Genomic DNA, 21,479 nt, shown 5'->3' with positions numbered 1-21,479 from the left:
TGCTGGATGAGTTCCCTGACGTCCCTACACTTCAGATTCTGTATTTGTTAATGATCATCAGACACCTACACCTGCAGAGCTTTCTGTTGGAACAGAAAACAAAGTATGTCCCAGGCCCAGAGCACTTCACAGAGTCCCCGATAAATGGGAGCTGGCCATGTACTCCAGAAAGAAGTGTGAAGAACAGGATCTGGGTATAACAACAGAAGATGCCTGAGCTTAAGGGAGTGAGTAGCACAGAGAAGGGGGGGGCTGCGATGGAGGCCCCGGAATGAACACAGGATGGTGCACAAGCGCTCCTGGTACTTACTGCAGTTCTCTTCGTCGCTGCCATCAGGACAGTCCTCGAACCCGTTGCACTGGAAGCGGCCAATGATGCAGTGGATGCCGCTGGCACAGGGGAAGAAGGTAGGGCCGCATTTTGACTTAGCCTTGGCTACAGTTGGGGAGACAAGACAAAGAGCAAGCCATTAGGAGGTTAAGTTTTCTGACCACTTGGATACCCATCCCACTAACTCTAAGGGTGCAAAGGGGTCCTTTCACATTTACCTGAAGTCCCGAAAGACCTCTTACCACCACCACCCACCACCAATGAATGCCCAGCCAGACTGGAAGCCCACGTGCATCACCCTCGAGGAATGGGGTGGCTAATCCCACTGTGTCTCCATGGCCCTGTACCAGCAGGGCTCACTCAGAGTGTGCTGAACAAAGGAATGAACAGGGGAGCAGACCAGCGATGGATGAGCCTCCTCTTGAGGTGCTAACGGATCACTCATAATTCATTCCCTGACGGTCAGAATCATCTACAGGTACCAAATGCTTCCCATACTAGACACCATGGCCAGAGCTTTCCATGGATGATCTCATTTAATCCACCCACCAACCACCCAATGGCATGTTGTGCAGAAAAAAATTCAACACCACAGGCCTGAGACGGCTACCCTTTAGAGAGGCTTGCCTGCTTCCAAGGTTGGCCCTCGTGCGGCTGGCATCTGGAAACCTGGATTTTGTGAGGGCTCACACCACCTTCTCCTAAGAAAGGCTCACTGCACCTAAACTATTTATGCAAACAGTGCAATTTATGCTGAACACCTGCTTTTTTTCTGGGAGTTTGGGATTTGGGTACATGCTGGGCAGACAGTGCTTGCGTAACCAGCCCCCAGTAAAATCCCTGGTCGCTGAGTCTGTAATGAGCTTCCCCAGTGGAAAGGATTTCTCCCGGGCTGTCGCGACTTGTTGCTGGGGAATTAAGTGCATCCTGTGCCACTTCACTGGGAGAGGACTCTTGAAGTTTGAACCCGGTTTCTTCTAGACTTCACTCCATTTGCCTTTTCCCTTTGCTGCTTTGGCTTTGTGTCCTTCCACTTTAATTCATCACAGGACTATATGCTGAGTTCACTGAATCCTCCCAGCAAATCACTGGGCCTGGGGGCAATCTTGGGAACCGCTGACAAAGACAGGTATGCTTCTTATCCCCACTCCAGAGGTGTGCTTTGAGGGTAAAGTGACTGACCCAAGGCCACACAGCTAGCAAATCTGACATGGGGTGACACCCCAGGCACTCAGATTCCAGAAGCCAAGCTCTCGACCAACTCAACTGCCTATCTGTCATTTCTTACAACAGAAACCAGACTCCTGCTCAGAGAAATTCTTCTTCCCCTCCTGCTGTACAAACAGTTTTAACAGAAACTGCTGTAACTTGGGCTTGACTGAGTGCCCTGCTAACCAAACAGCCCTGTGGGGTAATGTACTTCCCCGTTAATGGTGCCGACTGCTCTGGCTTGTGATTACAGGGTATAAGATCAGATCTACTGCTGCATCCCAGGTAGCAGGCCCCGACTAACATCCCTCTCATCTCCTGCCTTAAAGGCAAGACCCGTGGTCCTCAAGAAGGAAGGGCATTTCTTGGGAGCAAACAGGCTGTAAATTACCTTCATGTTCCTGCCATCAGGAACATGCCAACTTTGGCAGCATCATCCACAATCAACAGGGTTTTAAGGCCTGGGACATGCCTGGGTTTTAAAAATCCCCATCACTGTTACAACCTGGAACTTCCATAATGGTGCTGATATGCTTTTAAAAAGCACAAACTTGGGAGACGGTGTCTTGGGCTCAAATTGTGGCTCTACTTTTTATGAACTTAGGCAAGTTTCTAAATATTACTGAGTCTGTTCCCTCATCAGTAAATTGGAGGTAACATCCACCTCCCAGAGCTCTAGGAAGGATTCAATGAGATAACCTATATGAAATGCTTATTAACATGGACTCTGGTATATAGTAGATGCTCAATTAATGGTAATGCTTATACTATTTATCATCATCATTACAGAATTTTAAAATTACTTTAGAATTTAATTTTACTTTACTTTAAAATTACTTCAGGCTAATTTTTTTCCTGATTGCCAAAGTCAAAAAAGCTCATTCAAAACAAAACAAAACAAAAAACAAAAAAGCTAATTCTGGAAGATCTCTATGAGCTGATATGAAATGATCTAAGGATACATTGTTAAGTGTGGGGGGGGGAACCAAAGTGCAAAGGAGTATCTACAATATTTTAACCCTCTATATGAGCTCTATATGAGGAAAAGAAAGAGATATAAGAAAATGTACACAGATTGGTTCATCTGTGCAGAAGACACACAGGAATGATAAATCAGAAACTAAAGAGACTGGTTATGTATGGGGGGTGGGTAGTAAAGGGGTGGAAAGAATAGGGAAATGGGATTAGAACGAGGCAGCTGGGATGAGTCTATTAGCTCTGACTCTTAAAACCCCAATATTTTACATACCCAAACAGCAAACAATTAAAATCATCCACATGTGTGTATGCATGTGGATATTCAAAATGGGATAGAAACAGCAAAAGCGAATGCAATTGGATTACAGAGGAGTAAGCCCACCTCACTGAAGGGTGTGGGGAGAAACAGAAACAGTCTATGTAACTCAGGAAACTGGTTTTTTTTTTTTTTTTTTTTTGGCCTGGATTCTATCAGGCTAAAGAAAAAGAGAATTGTACACAAATAGAGCACTCTACTTTTATTTGTCACCGGGGTATGGATTAGCAGTTCTGAAACTACCTTTGTGTGTACTCGGACTGAACAAATAAGTAAATAGACTGCAAATAAAAACCATGAGGCTTCTCACTCTCAGAGGAAGAAGTTAGAAATAAGGAAAGTAGAGGGGCTAAATGATCCCTGAAGCATCGGACTGGAAGTTAAGGCATCCATACAAATTCAAGGTTTGTAAAGATAGACAGATACTTAGATACACAGACACACAGACAGAGAGATAGATAAAGAGAGAAAAATATATCGATCTGGTGTGTATGCCTGGGTTAGCATATATACATGGATTTCCCAGTTCCGTCTGCTTAGAAGGCTAAGAAGCAATACACTCCAGTAGCAAATGAGCACACCCAGCACCAGATCGTGGTTTCTAAATACCATTATCCAATAAAGGGAACCAGAGCTCCTTGGAGAAGCAGTTAGTTCCAGGGGGAAACCCAAGATGAACCTGGAGGGTCTTGTGTTGCCAAAGAGTAAAGAAGTGCTCAACATACGATGGAGGCATGTCAAAAGGACACGGGAGTCAACGTGAAGGAGCTCCCCACTGTGGTCAGAGCTGTGACACTCTGAGTGACAAAATAATCATAGTTTTGAACTATAACCCAGAGGAGACGATAAGTATCTGTGAGTCCATACTGGCATCATAAATCGTTGGATAAATAAGTAAATGGGGAAGAAGGGAATTTTTCCTTATAGAAGAATTCTAATTATTAAACAGAGAGCAGGTGTGCAAAATAGAAAGTCACCATTTAGCAAACACCATGGTAACAGCTGTGACAGGCGAGACCCAGAGGTGGATGCTCAAACCAGGGGACGAGCCGGCCTTGCTCTGGCCACCAGATCAGGGCTGCTGATGGGCCTTGACATCAGAGAGCTGCTTCCTTGTAAACTTCCAATTGAAATGTCACTGCCCTCCCAGCAGCTTAGAAAAGCCTAAAGCCCGTATCCCAGCATCGTTCAGCCCTGAAACCCCTCCGGCTCACACCTACCTGCTCCCTGCCCGGCGATGCAGGCCTCCCTGTTTCCCGGGGAGCTGTCGCACATGCTCCCACCTCGGGACCAGTGTGCACCCTGCCGTTCCCTTGGCCTGAACTCTTTCTCCCAGGGTCACATGGCCCAAGCCTCTGCTTATACAGACACTGTATCATTGACCCAGAAACTCAGACTCCCACCCTCCATCTCTCGAGCCTTCACTCTGCTTCTTTCTTATCCTTCCTAGGAAAGGACGTCACCGGCTTTGTGCTGTGCTACTTAAATGATGAACAGATGCATTTGAATACTTTCACTCACCACTTTTCAAGGAGCTGCCCTATATAGTGTGGACCCCAGGTAATAAATATTTTCTGAATATACAGATGAGCCTATACGAGAGAGTGGGACTGGGTAATAACAGCTAGCTGACTCAATGCTTCCCATGGGCGAAGCATTCCACTCCAGGTTTTACAAATGCCACCTCATTTACTCCTCACAAAAAGCCCATTTCACAGATAGGAGACCTGAGGTCCAGAAGTGAGGGAGGAGCTTGACTGTGCTAGTAAAGCTCTGGACTTGTCTGCTCTTCTGCCTCTTTGGACAATTCTAAGGCCCAGGCCAGCTCCAAAGGATTAGGCTTTAGGAGACAAAGAAAAAGAATATGAATAATTATAAATAAATTAGCCACCATTCAATTAACCAGCTCTCTGGCCCTGCCCCTGAGCCCTTCTCAAGAATTGCTAATGAGTCGTGCTGCCTTGACAGCGATGCTCAGCCACTGGCTCTGTCAGGGGGAGCCATCCTGCAGGATGTACATCTGCGCCGTCGGACGCCTGCTAAGGCCACAGGCCAGCCGGGTCACAGGTGGCCAGCCAAGCGCCTGGCTGAGGCTCCGAGAGAAGCCAGCCGCTGACAGCAGCTGTCGGCTGCTCCCTGCCTGCACGACCCACTGCAGGGCTCGGGGGTCCCTCCTCTGGCCCCCATTTCCACGAAGGGGAGATTTCATCAGGAAGCTCAGAAGCGCCCCCAGCTGACGGTGGAAACCTGGCTGTGTCTGATGTCACCGACGTGGACAGGGGGACTCCCTGCCACCCATCACCCGGAATTCACTATTTTTCAAGGACCTGCTCCGTGAACTTTTCAGGCTGATGGCTTTTCGCTAGCAGGGGGGGACAAGAGCCAGTGCTCTCCTGGGTTGGTTTATTTCCGGATCTGTGTCCTCTCCCCTCTTAGGGCCTGGTTGTCACAGTGACTGATTTTTACAGGTTGGTAAAACAAAAATTTTTTTTTACAAAACGGGATGGGGGTGGGTGAAGGACTAAAACAGTTGCCAACTTCTTATTTTGCCAGCAAGGCCATAAACAAGCAAATCTGCAATAAGCTCTCCCCGCCACTGTCCTAGATGTAAAGCTGCTTTGGCCTCCAAAATGCAGGACCAGTGTCTGGGGATTACATGAGGACTAGAGGAGAACCAGGAGACACCCCGGTGTGGCCAAGCTATGAGACCCCCAGAACAAAGACCTGATCTCTATGTGCACAACAGCTGGAGCACATAGCTTTGTTCAGTATCTGAGGCTCACTTTCCATGGAGTGGAAAACTGAGGCCTAAGGAGGCAGTTTGAGAGTTGCCCGAAGTCACACAGTTATTTAGGGTCAGACTGGGCTAGAATCCAGTTCTCAGTCCCCGAGTCTAGCCTCTTTCAACTAGAAGGTGCTTGAGGCAGGGTGCGATAGAGCCACGGCCTGCCAAATCCCACCTTGGGCTTCAGATTCAGGTTGGGGGCCCATGAAACTGAAAGCCCCTCTACCACATGGCCAGAACCTTCCAAGCCGTGGGGAAAAACACTCTGGAGCGGGCACCACGCTGCCAGTCTGGCTGCCAGTCTGCCCAGAAAGGGCTTAGGGCTGCTCACTGGTCCTGGAGGATGAGGTGCTGCAGCATGGCCCTGGTGTCTGCAGCTACGGGCCCAGACCCTCCCCACAGAGTCACCCCACAACAGTCACCAGAGCCTCTCCACTCAGCCAAAGCAGCCAGGAGCTCGTTCGTCAGGCCTGCAGCATCTCGCAGGCTGTGGCAAGAACTCTGGCCAAAACCACGCGTATCTGGGGTCTCTCTTCCAGGCATCTGTAGTTGGCCAAATGAGCAACAGCTGCCACCTCCACCCCCGCCCTCCCCGCCCTCCCTACCCCCCCCCCCCCCCCCAGCTTGCCTCCAATTCCCACTCCCGGATCCTGTCAGTGTGCGCCTGTGACAGCCCAAAGAACCAGAAGCAGGAGCTTTAAGCTCTTTTGCAAAACTGCCATCCTGGCTTTTATAAACTCATGACACAGCTCACCGTGCAAAATTCAAACTACGGGGAAAATATACAAGGATATATAATGTGAAAACTGCCCTGAACTGCTGCCACCCAGGCAAGGCCACTGTGGCCATTTTAGTAAACACACTCCTGCAGCATGATCTCAAAAACTAGTGCATGCAAATGGCTCGCCCTAGGACCTCAGTAAAATGTAGTAGTAGGTCTGGAGTGGAGACCGGGATTCTGTATTCCCAGCGCTCCCAGGTGATGCCAACGCTGCTGGTTCCAAGTGCTTCACTTCCGAAGAGCTAAGGACCACGGTGTTTTTCGTTGTTCTACCTCCAATGCCCAGAGAGTGCCTGGTTAGCACACATTACTCAATAATTACTGACTAAATTAATAAAAATCTGAGCATATATTTTTACCCACATGCACCCCCAAAACACTATACTATCCTAAACTTGCTCTTGTCACTCCCAATATAGTGTGACATCTTTTCATGTTGATAACTACAGGTCCACGCTATCACTTTTAACAGCTACTGGTAATTCTAGTGCACCTCTGTCCCCCCTTAGTGCACCTACTAAGTCTCATTATTGATGGCTATTTGGGGTGTTTTCAGTTAACACCGCACACACAGATGCATATACTATACTCCCCACTTGTACGACATCTCTTTAAGGTATAAGTGCAAGGTCACAGGATGGGCATAGTTCATATTTCAGCACCCTTCTGATCACTGACTGCCTCCTCCCAGAGGAACGGGGACTGTCTTCTGGCCACAGATGGCTACAGGAGAAGCCTCCAGCCCCAGCCCGTCCACCTGAGATAGGCCGATCCTCCCCTGCTGGCAAAGATATTCTTAGAAGCCCACAGGCTGAGAACACCCCACAGTTCCCAAATGTTTATGTTAAGTTGGTTCTTCCCTGCTGCTGCCGGTGCTCTATTATTCCCCATTTATCTCTGTCTCTCTTCATTTTAACATCTGTGTATTTCATTACTTTGCAAAGTAGGGGACATTCCTATCCAGTCAAGGAAACCATGACTCTTCTTTTTATCTTTTAAAATTTGCAGCAGGCACAGAGCATCAATCTTTGCTGGAACCAGTTTCCCTGGGTTACACTAATCACGAGCTGATGCAAAGAGTGTCCCTCCTTTCAGGAGACCTCCTTGAACTAACTTTCCCAGGCTGCACGATTGGTCGCCTCTAAGGGCCCGACAAAGGCACAGGGTCTGACTCCAAGGACGGTCCTGCTTGCTAACATTTCTTTAGAATGTCCTGTCCTGTACAGGGGTGTTTCAGGACGAAGGATGTCAGTGACCCTCCTGCAGAAGAATGTCAGGGCTGCCTCTCCCTTAGGGGGGCTGCGTTCATGTTAATTAAGCACAGAGCATTCCAATGGACACTCCCATGAGGACACCCCACCTGCCAGATTCCACCTGTATCTTCTGCCCCAGGCACAAAGGACCTCATCATTCCTTTCTTTCTGATGTTGCCACGGCACAGACCAGCAACCACTCCAGGGACTGTGGCTCCGAGTCAGTTCTGTGGTGGTTCAAACAGTACTTCCTAACAGAGTGGAGGAAAGACAAGAAAATGAGCCCCTGTGTGCAGGGCCATGAGTGCTCTAATGGGGGGCTAGAGGACACCCAATCTCAAAGGGAGACAGAGGCCGACCTCAGAAAAGGCTGCTCAAAGGAAAGCAGGCCTCAACAAAAAACACTTCACACATAGCTACGGGGGAAACCCATGTAATGTTTAGACAGGCTGAGGTCCTGCTCCTTTACTCATTTCAACAACATTAATTCACAAACTCTGTGTCATACCTGCAAAGAACAAGGATACGCTGCAGGCAGCTCTGCCACAGAGAAAAGCTTGGTGCTGGGGAGACTGTTTCAAGAAGGAGGAACGGTGTGTGCAAAGGCCCAGAGGCAGAAACAACATGGTACTGGGAGCTCTGAAAGCAGGTCAGTATGAACTTGCTCCTGAGATCAGTAAAAAGTACCTGGTCTGTTTTCTTTAATCAAAAAAGAAATTTTTTTAAATCTTATTTCTCATAAGAAATGTGCCTCGAGCTAGTTGCACTGAAGCTTACACTAAAGATGTGAGAATTATCTACACTGAAATGTAAGTTAGGAAAAAAAAAATCAAGATTATAAAATTCGCATAATTTGAACCAACACACGCAGTGCTTCCCTTCTCCCCAGTGTCCCCAAAGTGAATGCCTCCATGTAGCATCACTGGCTAAAAACTTTGCAAAAAAGTAATGGATCTAAATGTGCTACTATATTCAGTCCCCTGGTTCATTTTGTAAAATGTCAAACTGTGTGGTTCCTTTGAAAAGTCAAACATGACTTCATGGTTGGAAGCAAGGAAGGAAAAAAAGCCTTACAAAAAGTAACAGGCTTAAAAAAAAATATATATATATATACCTGGGATTCTCTAAGTAGTCTAGGAGGGAAAAAAAGGACAGGTGTTTCATTATGGTCCCGATGCAGAGGACAAACACCCCAGAAAGCCAAATCCACACCTGGGATTCAAGTCTTTGCACATTCATCATTACCTGAGGGGGGAAAAAAAGTCCTTGGCTTGTTCCAGCCGTTCAAGTCCACCTGACTACTAGAGTGGACTCCCAAGTTCTATCGATCAGATACCACAATGCATTATTTCTTCCTCAAACACCATATGGGCTGCTTTGGAGATACATATTGGGAAGTGGAGAGAGCAAAACACCTCAAGCTCATTGGAATGTGAACATAGAAAGAAGGCATCTAGCTGCAACAGCTGCCACAGAACACTGTCAGATGGAAAATTCTTTCTAACCACCTCCTCTTTCGTAAGAATAGGAGGTATGCAGCCTGGAGCTTAGAAGTCAGAAGGGCTTAGGGTTCAGAAGCATCTGGGCTTCTATCCCCCTTTTGCCACATAATAGCTGAGACTCTGCACAAGTCACTTAACCTCCCTGGGCCTCGGTGTCCCTGTCCGTAAAAGGGAAATAAAGAGAGCACAGACCTCATTAGTTGTTGGAAAATAATATATGAGATTTTACATGTAGAGAAGACAGCATGATGCCTGATACCTAGTAGGGATCTGATCCTATCTTCCCTGTCCCAACATGGTCCACAGGTCTACAAACGGCTCTTCTTCCCATCTATGGATGGCGCTGAGAAAAATGACGTGGAAACCAGTAGTATGTTTACACGAAGGCCTCACTCTTTCAGTTATTCATTGCATTCATGTTAATTCTCAGGCTCTCTATCCCACACATCGGGCCAAATGGGGTTGCAAAGGGAATCAAACATAACTTCCGCTAGCAAGCTGCTCCTAGCTAAGGAACACCTGGCCAAGAAGGAGGAAAAAAAAACAAAAAAACAAAAAATAAAGAAGGAGGAAACATAGGGCAATAAACAGATCATTGCACTGAGATGTGGTAAGTGCTATGTAAGCTGTATAAACATTTGCCTTTCAACACTGTACTACAGTCAGGTTAGAGGTCAGCCTGTCAGGGTCCAAATACTGCCTCCACCATTTATTGGACATCTGATTTATGGCAACTTATTTCACCTCTCTGCCTCCATTTCCTCATCAGGGAAGGGCAATATTAACAGTCCCTACCTCGCTGAGTTGTTGTGGGGATGAGACAATACAATGATCACTATCTTTCTGCAGCACACGGTATTAGCTGTGATGGTTAATACCGTATTAGCTACTGTTACAGCTAGTACAGAGTAGCTATTGTTCCTTAACATGATGGTACAAAACACAGTATTACACACAGTATTATCGGGTATCGCACAGTATTATTACACAGCATTAGCTCTTACTGTTATTATTTATAACTATTATTTTCTGCCCCAGTCTGGTGGACCCAGGATGTACACAGCACAAAGGAGCACCATGTCAGCTGGCTAGGAGATGAGGGATGCACTGATGAAGAGGGAGAGGGGGAAGGACCTTCCAGGCAAGATGAGTGATGTGAATAAAAGCTCAGAGCTGCAACAGGGTGGCCCCGTCTGCACAGAGATCTGGGAAGGTTTAAAGTGTGCAGAGCACAGATGTGGCAGGAGACAGGAGGCTGGGGTAGGACAGGGAGGCAGGGATCTGGACACTGATCCCAGGAGCCAGCCAGCAGACATCTTTATGAAGGAAAATGACATGTCAGATCTGTTTTTTATGAAGGAAGTTTTTAGGGACTCACAAGGATATTATGGGGCTCTGTGGTATGGAAATATCCTCCTCACTCCCCAAAAGCCCTGAAGGACCTGAAGGGCCAAGTCTATACTATTCTCTGAGCTTGCAGGAAAGAAGGCACTATAAAGAATAAGGAGATTCCGAGGGCTTGTTCTTGCTCTTTAAAGTAATTTTAAGGATGAAAGGGAAAAACTTAGCAAGTTTGGGATGAGGACATTATCTTGTAACCTAAGGTTTTTTTTTTCAGGTTATTTATTTTAGCTATTTGTAATGCACACACGTAATGTGCATGAAGGTATGTTTGTATATCTCTATATATTGGAATGAAAATTCCAGAGAACCCGTAAGCAGGAAACCAAGACATTCCCAACTGAGTCTTCTATAGACAAAGTTTGAGAGGAAAAGCTCTAAAAAGATAATAAATAAATGTGGGTCAGATAACTTAGCTTCCGGAGGCTTTTCACTGCTTGGAGGAAAAACTTCCTGACAGTGGATCAGAGTCCCTGGGATAAAAACCAGATGTGGGAACAGACATGTTAGAATAGACTAGTTTCCAGTTTTAAAAGAGTACTTTGATAAAGGCATCATCCAAGAAAAGGTGATAGCCAAAGGACAACTCCTAAGAAACGGTGGCAGGGAGGGAATGAAAAGGAAAAAAAAAAATAATAAGGGAAAGGGGAAGGATGTGAAGATCAAAGTTTCGAGGTCTGAATAAAAGTGAATAAAGGAGAATCTATTCTATCACTTTGCATCTTGCTAGGCAATGAGGGACATCACCTTTGCCCAAAGAAGGTCTTACTTTTCAAAGCCTCTCCCCCACTCCCACTCTCTGTCTGGGCCCTTGACAAACGCTGAGTTTTTTTCTTCCTAAAACACTTTCATTTCTGTGCATATTCTCTACCTTCAGACTTGTGAAAGGGAAGCTCATTTCTGATCAGCCTCCTAGAAGTGTCTCTGACAGCCCCCCTCACCTGCCCCGCCCCACACATCCGCAGGAACAGAAGCCTGGAGCTCAGACTGTCTCCCTGTTACTGTGACACCAACAAAGAGAGCCATAGAAAGGCCTAGGAGGGAGTTTGATCGAATGGTTGGAAGACCCATAGGACAACGGGGCGCTGCCTTCCGAGATATGAGATGAAATCCTTTGTTGGCCAACACCAGCAGAGCAAGAAAGGAAAGAGCCAGCTCTGAAAACCTGAGCATGGGGACACCCCGTCTGTCACGGGGTAACCTGAAAACAACTGCTTCAGGAAAATACTGCTTAGCCCACCACAAATCTGGCTTCAGGAAAGGTTTTCACCAAGGCACCCAGAGGTTCCTATGAGGCCTTCAACACTAGGAATCACAGGAATCGCATAATCCCATAGACATCATCTCTTAGTTGCTATGAGCTGGCTTTAATAACAAAACACTGACCCCTAGCTTTTAATTTATCCTCTAAGAGTGGAGACTCAGTCCTGACTACACATTACAACAACTCAGGAGAAGCTTTAAGACCAAAACCAAAAACAAAACCACCCCAAATCAAGGGAACGAGAGCGACTATACCAACGTCAAACAAAATAGAAGTTAAGACAAGAAAAATGTTCCTAGAGACAAAGAAATGGTCAGTCCATCCGGAAAATGTAGTTATATGCACCTAAAAACAGAGCCCCAAAATACATGAAGCAAAAACTGATAGAACCCAAGGGAGAAACAGATATTTAAATAATAAGAGGTGGAGAGCTCAATACCCCACTTTCATAACAGATGGGATAACCAGGCTGAAGAGCAACAAGAAAACAGATGATGTGAACAACACAACAAACCAACCACATGTAACAGACATTCATAGAAGTCATGATCCAAAAGCAACAGGGCACACATTCTTCTCAGGTACACACGGAACTTTCCCTAGTGTGTTCCAAACCTATGAGGTTAGGTCATAAAAAAGCCTCCATAAACTTAAAAGTGATAAAATCATACAATATATGTTCTCCAATCACAGTGGAATAAAATTAGAAATCAGTAACAGAAGGAAATCTGAAAATTCACAACCATGTGGAGGAAATTATCAATAATTACCAATACCAAAATAACTATGTAGAAATTATCAATGATTACCAATACTGAAATAGTTGAGTGCAAGAAGAAAACATAAATAAGAAAATACTTTGAGATGAATGAAAACAAAAATACAATATGCTAAAATTTATGAGATGCAGCTAAAGCGGTATTGAAAGGGAAATGTACAGCTGTCAGTGCATATTTTTATTTCAAATCCACAAAAAAACTTTTTTTTCCACAAAGAACTCTTAGAACAAACAACTTCAGCAAGGCTGTAGGACACAAGATGAGTATACCAAAATCAACTGAATTTCTATATACCAGTTATCAAATATCCAAACATGAAATTACTAAAACAATTTTCACTTATGATAGCATTAAAGCAAATAAAACATTTAGGAATATTTAACAAAGAAGTACAAGACCTACACACTGCAAACTACAAAATACTGCTCAAAGAAATACTGTTCAAAGAAACTAAAGAAGATATCCCATATTAAAGATTTAAAAGAAAGACATACCATATGCATGGATTAGAAGACTAAGTATTGGTAAAACAGAAATACTCTCCAAATTGATCTACAGATTCAAATGCTTATGGACCAACAAAATAAAATTGAAGGTCTATAAAAAAAATCACTTTTACAGTCAACGGAGTTTTGACAAGGTGTCAAGAAAAGCCACTAGGACAAAAGACAGTCTTTTCAACAAATGGCTGGGACAACTGGATGGCCACATGTAAAATAATGAAGTTGGACCCCTACAATTCTATGCAATAAAATATTATTTGTTAATCAAAAAGATGAAGTCCTGATGCATGATTCAACACAGAGGAACCTGAAAAACATCATGCTAGATGAAAGCATGAGACATAGAGGCCACACCATATATGATTCCATTTTTATGATCTGTTCGGAATAGGGAAAATCCATAGAGACAAAAAAAGAGATTAGTGGCTCCCAGGGACTAGGGGAGAAGGAATGGGGTTTCTTTTGGGGGTGATGAAAATGTTCTAAAATCAGGTAGTGGCAGGAGTTGCATAACTCTCCAAATACAACCTAGGTAAACAAAACTTCCTAAGAACTTCTGAGACCCAGGAGGGTGTTGATATCAGAAATGAAAAGTTGTTCTTTTCCAGGAAGGTACTAAATTGGCCAAATTCCTCCTCAGTTCTTCTGGTCTGCTCCCCAGGCAACACTTGGCAATATTAGGAATGGGATGGGTCACCTGGAGGCTCAATAGGTATAGCATGCAACTCTTGATCTCAGGGTTGTGAGTTCAAGCCCCATGTTGGGTATGGAGATTACTTAGAAATAAAATCTTTAAAGAGGATATTTGGGGTGGGAGCAGAAGAGTGAGGATTACTGGCATCCAGTGGGTAGACCAGGGAAGCTGCTAAACATCCCATAATGCACAAGACACTCCCCTCACTAAATAAAGAATTATCTGGCCCCAAAATGTCAACAGTTTCAAGGGTGAAAACCCCTCTACCAGGAAAAGGTCAATCCTCCTGAACTTTTGCCTTTTCTTTTTTTTTTTTTTTTTCAAAGATTTTATTTATTTATTCACGATAGAGATAGAGAGAGAGAGAGGCAGAGACACAGGCAGAGGGAGAAGCAGGCTCTATGCAGGGAGCCTGACGCGGAACTCGATCCCAAGACTTCAGGATCGCACCCTGGGCCAAAGGCAGGCGCCAAACCGCTGAGCCACCCAGGGATCCCCACTTTTGCCTTTTCTGATTTAAAGAAAGAAATAACTCTCTATTAATGGTTAAAAAAAAAAAATACAAAGGGTTAGGAATCAAACAGAACCTGGATCCAAATCTTGATTCCACTCCTTCCCAGAACTGAGACCTTCGGCAAATTACCTACCTACCTACCCTGGACTTTAGTCCCTCATCTGTAAAATGGGACAGTGAAACAAAGCTTACAAAGTAGCTATAAGGATTAAATGAGAAGACGCCTGGTATCAGTAAGGGCTAAGAGCTTTCACTACCATAATTATTGTTTTTTGTTAAGACCCAAAGTGGCTTAGTACCAGGAAATGGGTGACTGGGTCATCCTAAAATAGGACTATTTTCTCCAGCAACAATTAGTATGTAAACTAGGACATTTTATGAGCTAATAAGCAATTGAGACATAACAGTTGACATTCCTCACTAGTATATTATGCTCTAGCCAAAGAGGGACTGGCCAATTACCCTGTTGCCATAGTAACACAAAGTTTCTGGGAGTCTGACTCATTTTCTTTCCAGTAAATGCTTTCGCTTTGTCAGGCTACACTTCATGTACAAGCTCACTGCATAGTGGTGGACTCTCTTCCACCTACTGTACCTAAGATCTTCCTGCTGCTCAAAAATCCAACTTGTTGTGGAAACAGCACCAAAACAGGACAAGATGACAGGCTGTCACTTGCTATGGGTCTTTGTAATGGAGCTCACCCGCTAGTAGCGGATAGGAATGGCTCAGTAAGACCTGCTAAACCACCCAGGCCTTCCAACACCTCACTAATACCAGGTAGTAGCCTGGGAGCCTCTTGACCTCACTGTAAATAAGGGGGAAAAAGATAAACAAACACTTACTAAATGTTTATCGTATGTCTGGAGGCACTCTGGTGGACTTTACCCAATTTATATTCCACCAAAAACCTGAGAACACTGACAATCAGAGATTAATGTGTACAGGGACACACTTTCCATATATATTTGTTTTGCTCCATCGCAACTCATAAATTGTTTGAGTTGGCTAAGGATAAAGAAAAATCAGTAAAAAGACAAGGAAAATGGGGGGAGGGGGCCTGCATGGCTCAGTCAGTTATGCTTCTGGTTCTTGGCTTCAGCTCAAGTCATGATCTCCAGGTCGTGAGACTGAGTCCTGTGTCAGGCTCTGCGCTCATCTTGGAGTCAGCTTAAGATTCTTTCTCCTTCTCCCTCTCCCTCCCCCTCTGCTCTTGACCCCCACCACTCTCTCTCTTTCAAATAAATAAAATCTTAAAATAAAAACAAGGAAAATGGAATGTTATGGGGGAAAGTAGAAGAAAGTACTAGACAAAATGCATTTCATAAAGTATGACAGGATTATTAGCATTAGGGCCCAAATTTTTGTATGAGTTTCCTAGTGGCCAAAACAACAAAGGAACCACGATTAAGGAGTCAGAGTAAAGGGTAGAGAAAACACTAAAACCTAACCATTTAAGGAAAAAGACAGTCTCGGTACTCTCTTCATAACCCAGACAGAAGTGAATAAAATCACAAAATGTGAGAAGGTCGCAAATTTTGAGCCCAGAGCAGACAAAAATCCCAGTTCTGAGAAGGCTGTGTATGCTCAGGAAGGACGGGTGTGAATGCATCCTTTGTATTCCACATTCACTTCCTGAATAAACAGTGTGGTTGAATGAGGGGACAATTAAGATCCAGCAGTCAGACTGCTTCCGATCCCATCCCAGCCTGGCCCCATCTGGCCACACGATCTTCAGCAAGTTACATAATTCTGGTGCCTTCGTTTTCCCAGCTGCACCATGGAGGCGACGATCATAGTATCCGACCTCACAAAGCAACTGTGGGCATTCAACGTAAATCATTTAGAGCACTTCTTAGGCTCCCCTGCATAAATGTAAGCTGTTCATCCCACCCTTGCTCCCACCCACCACCCTCCATCGTAACGGAGTATGTGCCAGCACCGTTCTTTGCAGGGGTGGACAAAGCCCTGCACCAGGCAGGTGAGGTCTCGCCCTCGTAGAGCTCTAACAAACAGAGAAACAAAATCAGACGGTGCTAAGTGCTCCATGGAGATGTAAGAAGATGTGATAGTGGGCCCATGGTTGGTCTGGATCATCAGGAAGGGGATTTCAGAGGCAGATGCAGTTCCAGTGAGATCTGAATCATAAGAAGCTGCCAGCCAAGCAGGGATGAGAGGGGAGAGCAGCCCGTGCAGAGAGCCCATCACAAAAACACACCGATGACAATGACCAGCAAGACCCTGGAACAGGGAGGACAGCCAGGTGGGGCCCGAGCAGAGTGCCCGGGGGCGAGGTGAGGAAAGCAGCAGGAGCCTGGTCACTGAGGGCTTCCTCAGCCTTGAGAAAGGAGTCTGGGTTGACTTTTTTTTTTTTTAAGATTTTATTTATTTATTCATGAGACACATAGAGAGAGGCAGAGACACAGGCAGAGGGAGAAGCAGGCTCCCGGTGGGGAGCCCGATGTGGGACTCGATCCCAGGACCATGGGATCACGCCCGGAGCCGAAGGCAGATGCTCAATCACAGAGCCACCCAGGCATCCCAGGTGCCTGGGTTTGATTCCATGAGAGAGCTACAAACGGACTCAGAACCTTCTAGAGCAGGGTCTGGACCTTGGCACTGTTGACATTTGGGGCTGGAGCAGTCCAGGCCCGGAGGGGGGGGGGGGGGGCGGTTGGGGTGGGGAGAGCCCCGTGCATGCAAGGATGCTCTGCAGTGCTGGCTTCCACCACTAGATGCCAGCAGCATCCCCAGTTGTGACAACCAAAAATGTCCAGAAATTGCCAGATGACCCAGAGAGCCAAAATCTGCCCTGGCTGAGAACCGCGGCCTTAGAGGCTTAAGACCAGGGAGGGGGGCAGTGAGCCAGAGAGGGGCCTTGAGGACCTTTCCCCTGGGTTCATCCTTAACCACTCAGGATCATCTCAAACGTTCACAGGGCCTGCCCTGTCTGCCACCGGCCCCACCTCTGTGTGACCCGTGGTCACAGTCCTCCGTTCAGACGGCCCACAGAGCCAGCCGAACCCACTGCCAGGGAGGCAAACTAAAGGGCCATGCAGTCTAACGGGGCTGATGCGTAACTCAAGTCGGTACAGGACACTCGCCTTAGAAGAACCTGGAGAGGGGATCCCTGGGTGGCTCAGCGGTTTAGTGCCTGCCTTTGGCCCAGTGCACGATCCTGGAGTCCCAGGATCGAGTCCCGTGTCAGGCTCCCTGCATGGAGCCTGCTTCTCCCTCCTCCTGTGTCTCTGCCTCTCTCTCTCTCTCTCTCTCACTCTCTCTATCATAAATAAATTAAATAAATTAAATAAATGAATGAATAAATAAACAAATAAACAAACAAACAAACTGTTTAAAAAAAGAAGAAGAACCCGGAGACCGAGCAGAAGCACAAAGGGGAACAAGGCCCTTCACTCCTGGGAGGCAGGGGAGGCACCGTGGAGGCCGCAGGCTGTGCTGGAGGACAGAGGCCCAGAGGCCCAACTGCATGTGCAAGGGCACAGGGATGGAGTCCGGGGACTGGGGACGCCCCCGAGCCAGGCGGAGCCAGCGGGAGGCCTCTGTGAGCCATGCTCCTGAGCCCCCTGACGTCGGCTGCCACTGGACGGCTGCCATTATTCCTATTCCTCCCAGCTAAGGATTAAAAAAAACTTCAGAGCAGGTATCTAGCGAGTGCTCACAGTAAACCAACCCCTGCGTAGACCAGGCGCCTCATCCCCTCCTCCGCGGGAGGAAAGGGCAGCTTGGGATGTCAATACCTTGGCCAAGGCGCCTCGGCGAGCAAGTGGCAGGCCAGGCTGGCTGGTTCCGGAGTCCTCTGCCTTCAGGGTTAAGCAAGGGAGTGGTAACGTGATCTGAGCCGTGGTTTAGGAAGATTGTTCAGGAAATAAATACTTGGGCCCCACTCATTTATGGAAACGGAGGAGATCTCCAAGGTCAGGGGAGAGGGGAGTGTGGGATGGGAAGGAAGGGATTCATTCCTGGTGAAGGATGATGCAGGACACAGACCAGAGGCTCCAGCCAGGTAGGAGGGCAGCAGGAAGACACCGGACGGGACCCCAGCAAGCAAAGGATGGACGTGGAGGAGTGGTCCATGGGGTCCGCCACGGCTTGGGGGCCAAGCAAGGTCAGATCTCGGAGCTGTGATCATCACGAGTTTCCTGCAATGTCCCTCAGCAAATTCATCACTGCGGTGTCTTCGAGGGCCACACTCGGAGGGCCGAGTCACAAACTAGGCACAAGGGCAGCGCTAGGGCCTGCAGGACTCTGGTCTGCGGGACAGCGTGCAGCCAGGGCAGAGACTAACGACAAGGAGGTGGGCTCCCCAACCCAAGTACAGGGCAGATGGACACTCCTGGGGAGACAGGACGCACGCAGAATGGCCCAGTCCAGGCCCGTGAGCGCATCTTCCCAGGATGGCTTCAAGCCGCAGAGGACTCTGACAACCACACCAGCCTAGGAGCCACCGAGTGGGGCGGTGCTTCTCACTGTGTGGTCCCAGACACACAGTCAGCTACAGGGTCCCAACCTCAACCTGGTGACTGAGAATCCCCGGGAAGGTCCTGAGAAACCGCTTACTGAGGCCTCTGGGTCATTCTGATGCAGCCTGGAAACCACAGCCTCTAGACCCTCTCTGCTCAAAGTGTAGACTCAGACAAGCAGCATCGGCGACCACGCCCTCAACCACTGGGCAGGGGGCCGGGTATGCTAGAAAATCAACCAACCCTGCAGCACATGCACTCGATCCGAATCTGTAGTTAACCAAGACCCCCGTGCCTTTCCAGTGCATGTGTATGTACACACACACACACACACACACACACACACCACGTTTGAGAAGTTCTGGACTCACATGGAAGGAGGGCCCCAGGGGAGAGGTACCCAGGCACCCTCCTGCCTGACATAGTGCAGACTGGCCCCGAGATTAGCCAGCTGCTGATTTTCACAAAGAATCACTGAAACGTGGGACGCCTGGGTGGCTCAGCAGTTGAGCATCTGCCTTTGGCTCAGGGTGTGATCCTGGAGTTCCGGGATCGAGTTCCGCCTGAGGCTCCCCGCATGGAGCCCGCTTCTCCCTCTGCCTGTGTCTCTGCCTCTCTCTATGTGTCTCTCGTGAATAAATAAATAAATCTTTAAAAAAAAAATAAAATAATCACTGAAACAAACCTCCATACAGGTTCCACTGCTCCAGAGGAGCAAAGTCAGGCATGACTGCAGACACCTCAAATGCAATCCTTTCTTGCCGGGAATGGGAGGGAATGGGATAAGCGGGACATCCGATAGGCACTCCCCTCACAAGGGCTGCGGGGAGCTGCATGGGAAGCCTGGAAATGTCTCCACACAGACTCGCCGAGGCCCACACCCACCCGCAGGGGGCAGCAGAGCAGAGGGGTCGACCCACTCACTCCAGCCTGACCCTCTGCTGTCCCAAGGACTGGACTCCCCCACCCAGAGGCTTCAGCCAATGACTTAACTTCTCCATCTGGAAGAATGGGGGCCCTGGGAGGACTTACCTCCTGGGGTAGCTCTGAGGACTGAATGAGATCATCCACGCAGGGGCTGGGTATAGCGTCTGGTCCACAGTTCTAAGTTTTAGAGTCTGACCCCAGGGCCCCAAGACGAACGTGCCCACTTAGGGTCACCACCATTATGCATAAGCCTCAACAGACCCAAACCCAGTCTTACATGTGTCCGCCCCTGTGCCAGAAAACCCTTCTGCATTTTCACGAAGGGAAGGACATTCTATTGTAAAATCACAGGCATCTGTACTTGTCACGGGGGTTGGAAAAGATGAAAAGTCACTTTACAGGTGAGAAAACTGAGGCCCAGAAAAGCCAGGGCGCACACTCATGGCACGAGTTAGCTCTTGGCACCAAAGTATGCTCGCCAGGAAGGCGGGAGGCTCGTGTCCTTTACGGTGTTCTGGCTCCTCCGAGCGAGCTGGAGCACCGAGCCTGTGAAGGAAGCACCGTCTGCCACCCCACCCTCCCCCGGTGCTGTGCCAAAGCACAGTGAGTGTCCCTACAAGCCCGGAATTAAAGGGAGAAGCCGCTGAAGCTGCCGGGTGCCCTGTGTTCCTGAGCACGAAAGCCCCTCATTAGCCCCTGCCTCTCGTCTTTAAATCCGAGCAAAATATCAGGATATGATGACTGAGCTGATAATAATAGGTGTCTACGCAGAGGCTTAGAAAGAGAGAGAAAGACAAGGCTCTCCCAGAGGTCACATCCCTTGAGATCCAAAGGAAAAGGAGAGAGCCTGGAGGAATATTTACCCTCAGAAGAATAATTAATTAACAAGGAGGAATTAGGAGGAGAGAAGCTGAAAAGGAGGATAGGAGGTCAGGCTGTTAAAGCCACTCAGTCACGTGACCCCCTTAGAACTCCCGAGGGAGATGCTGTGTCGGTGTGTGTGTGTGTGTGTGTGTGTTACAGGAATGGGAGGAATCAGTGTGTTACAGTGTGTGGGAGGAATCCTATTCCTATTCCTGCTTAGCAATGCCATCTGGCTCCCCGGGAAGACAAAACCAGCTCTGAGAGAACAGTAGTACGAGAGGAATATAAGAAGGAAAGCAAAGATTTGCTCCAACAAGTCCTATAAACAGTCATTGTTCTTTCATTGGTTCTTCCGACAAATGTGTACTGAGCATCTTCCATGTGCTGAGAGTGGACACTGTTTGGTGTGGGGATAACAGTGAACAAGATGTAGGGATGGCCTTTCCTGGTTGTCCTGAGCTTCTAGTATTACCTAGAAGATGGTACCTACCACTCTTTACCACATCTGCTTGTTTCCAAGTCAAAGGTAGAGGGGGTTATGGGAGCAGGAACAAGGAGGGCATGTACCTAGACTGAAGAGGAAGGTCAGGAAGGCTTCTGGGCAGGGATGTGGTTACATAATGAGAGGTTTCTGTCTATCCATCTATTCAATTCATCCATTGATCCATCAATCCATCCATCTATCCATCTACCTACCCATTCATCCATTTATCCATCCATCATCCATCCAACTATCCACCATCAATCCATCCATCCATTTTTCCTTCCATCCATCCATCCATTCACCCATCCATCCATCCATCCATCCATCCATTTATCCATCCATCATCCATCCAACTATCCACCATCAATCCATCCATCAATTTTCCTTCCATCCATCCATCCATTCACCCGCCCAT

The 21,479-nt window shown here is 47.3% G+C and overlaps 1 protein-coding gene across 2 annotated transcripts in view; it reads right to left on the bottom strand.

Annotated features, from left to right (window-relative positions):
• LDLRAD3 (low density lipoprotein receptor class A domain containing 3) overlaps window positions 1-21,479 on the bottom strand; it is a 228,710-nt gene that overhangs the window by 116,267 nt on the left and 90,964 nt on the right. For both annotated transcript variants that reach the window (XM_072759141.1, XM_072759142.1), the window contains exon 3: window positions 311-436. In XM_072759141.1, the coding sequence (XP_072615242.1) occupies window positions 311-436 (126 nt within the window). The remainder of the gene's footprint in view (window positions 1-310; window positions 437-21,479) is intronic.

This window comes from Vulpes vulpes, chromosome 5, assembly GCF_048418805.1.
Source record: "Vulpes vulpes isolate BD-2025 chromosome 5, VulVul3, whole genome shotgun sequence".
NCBI lineage: Eukaryota > Metazoa > Chordata > Mammalia > Carnivora > Canidae > Vulpes > Vulpes vulpes.
The sequence above is the reverse complement of the archived record's forward strand: the minus strand, read 5'-3'. Positions and strand labels throughout refer to the sequence as shown.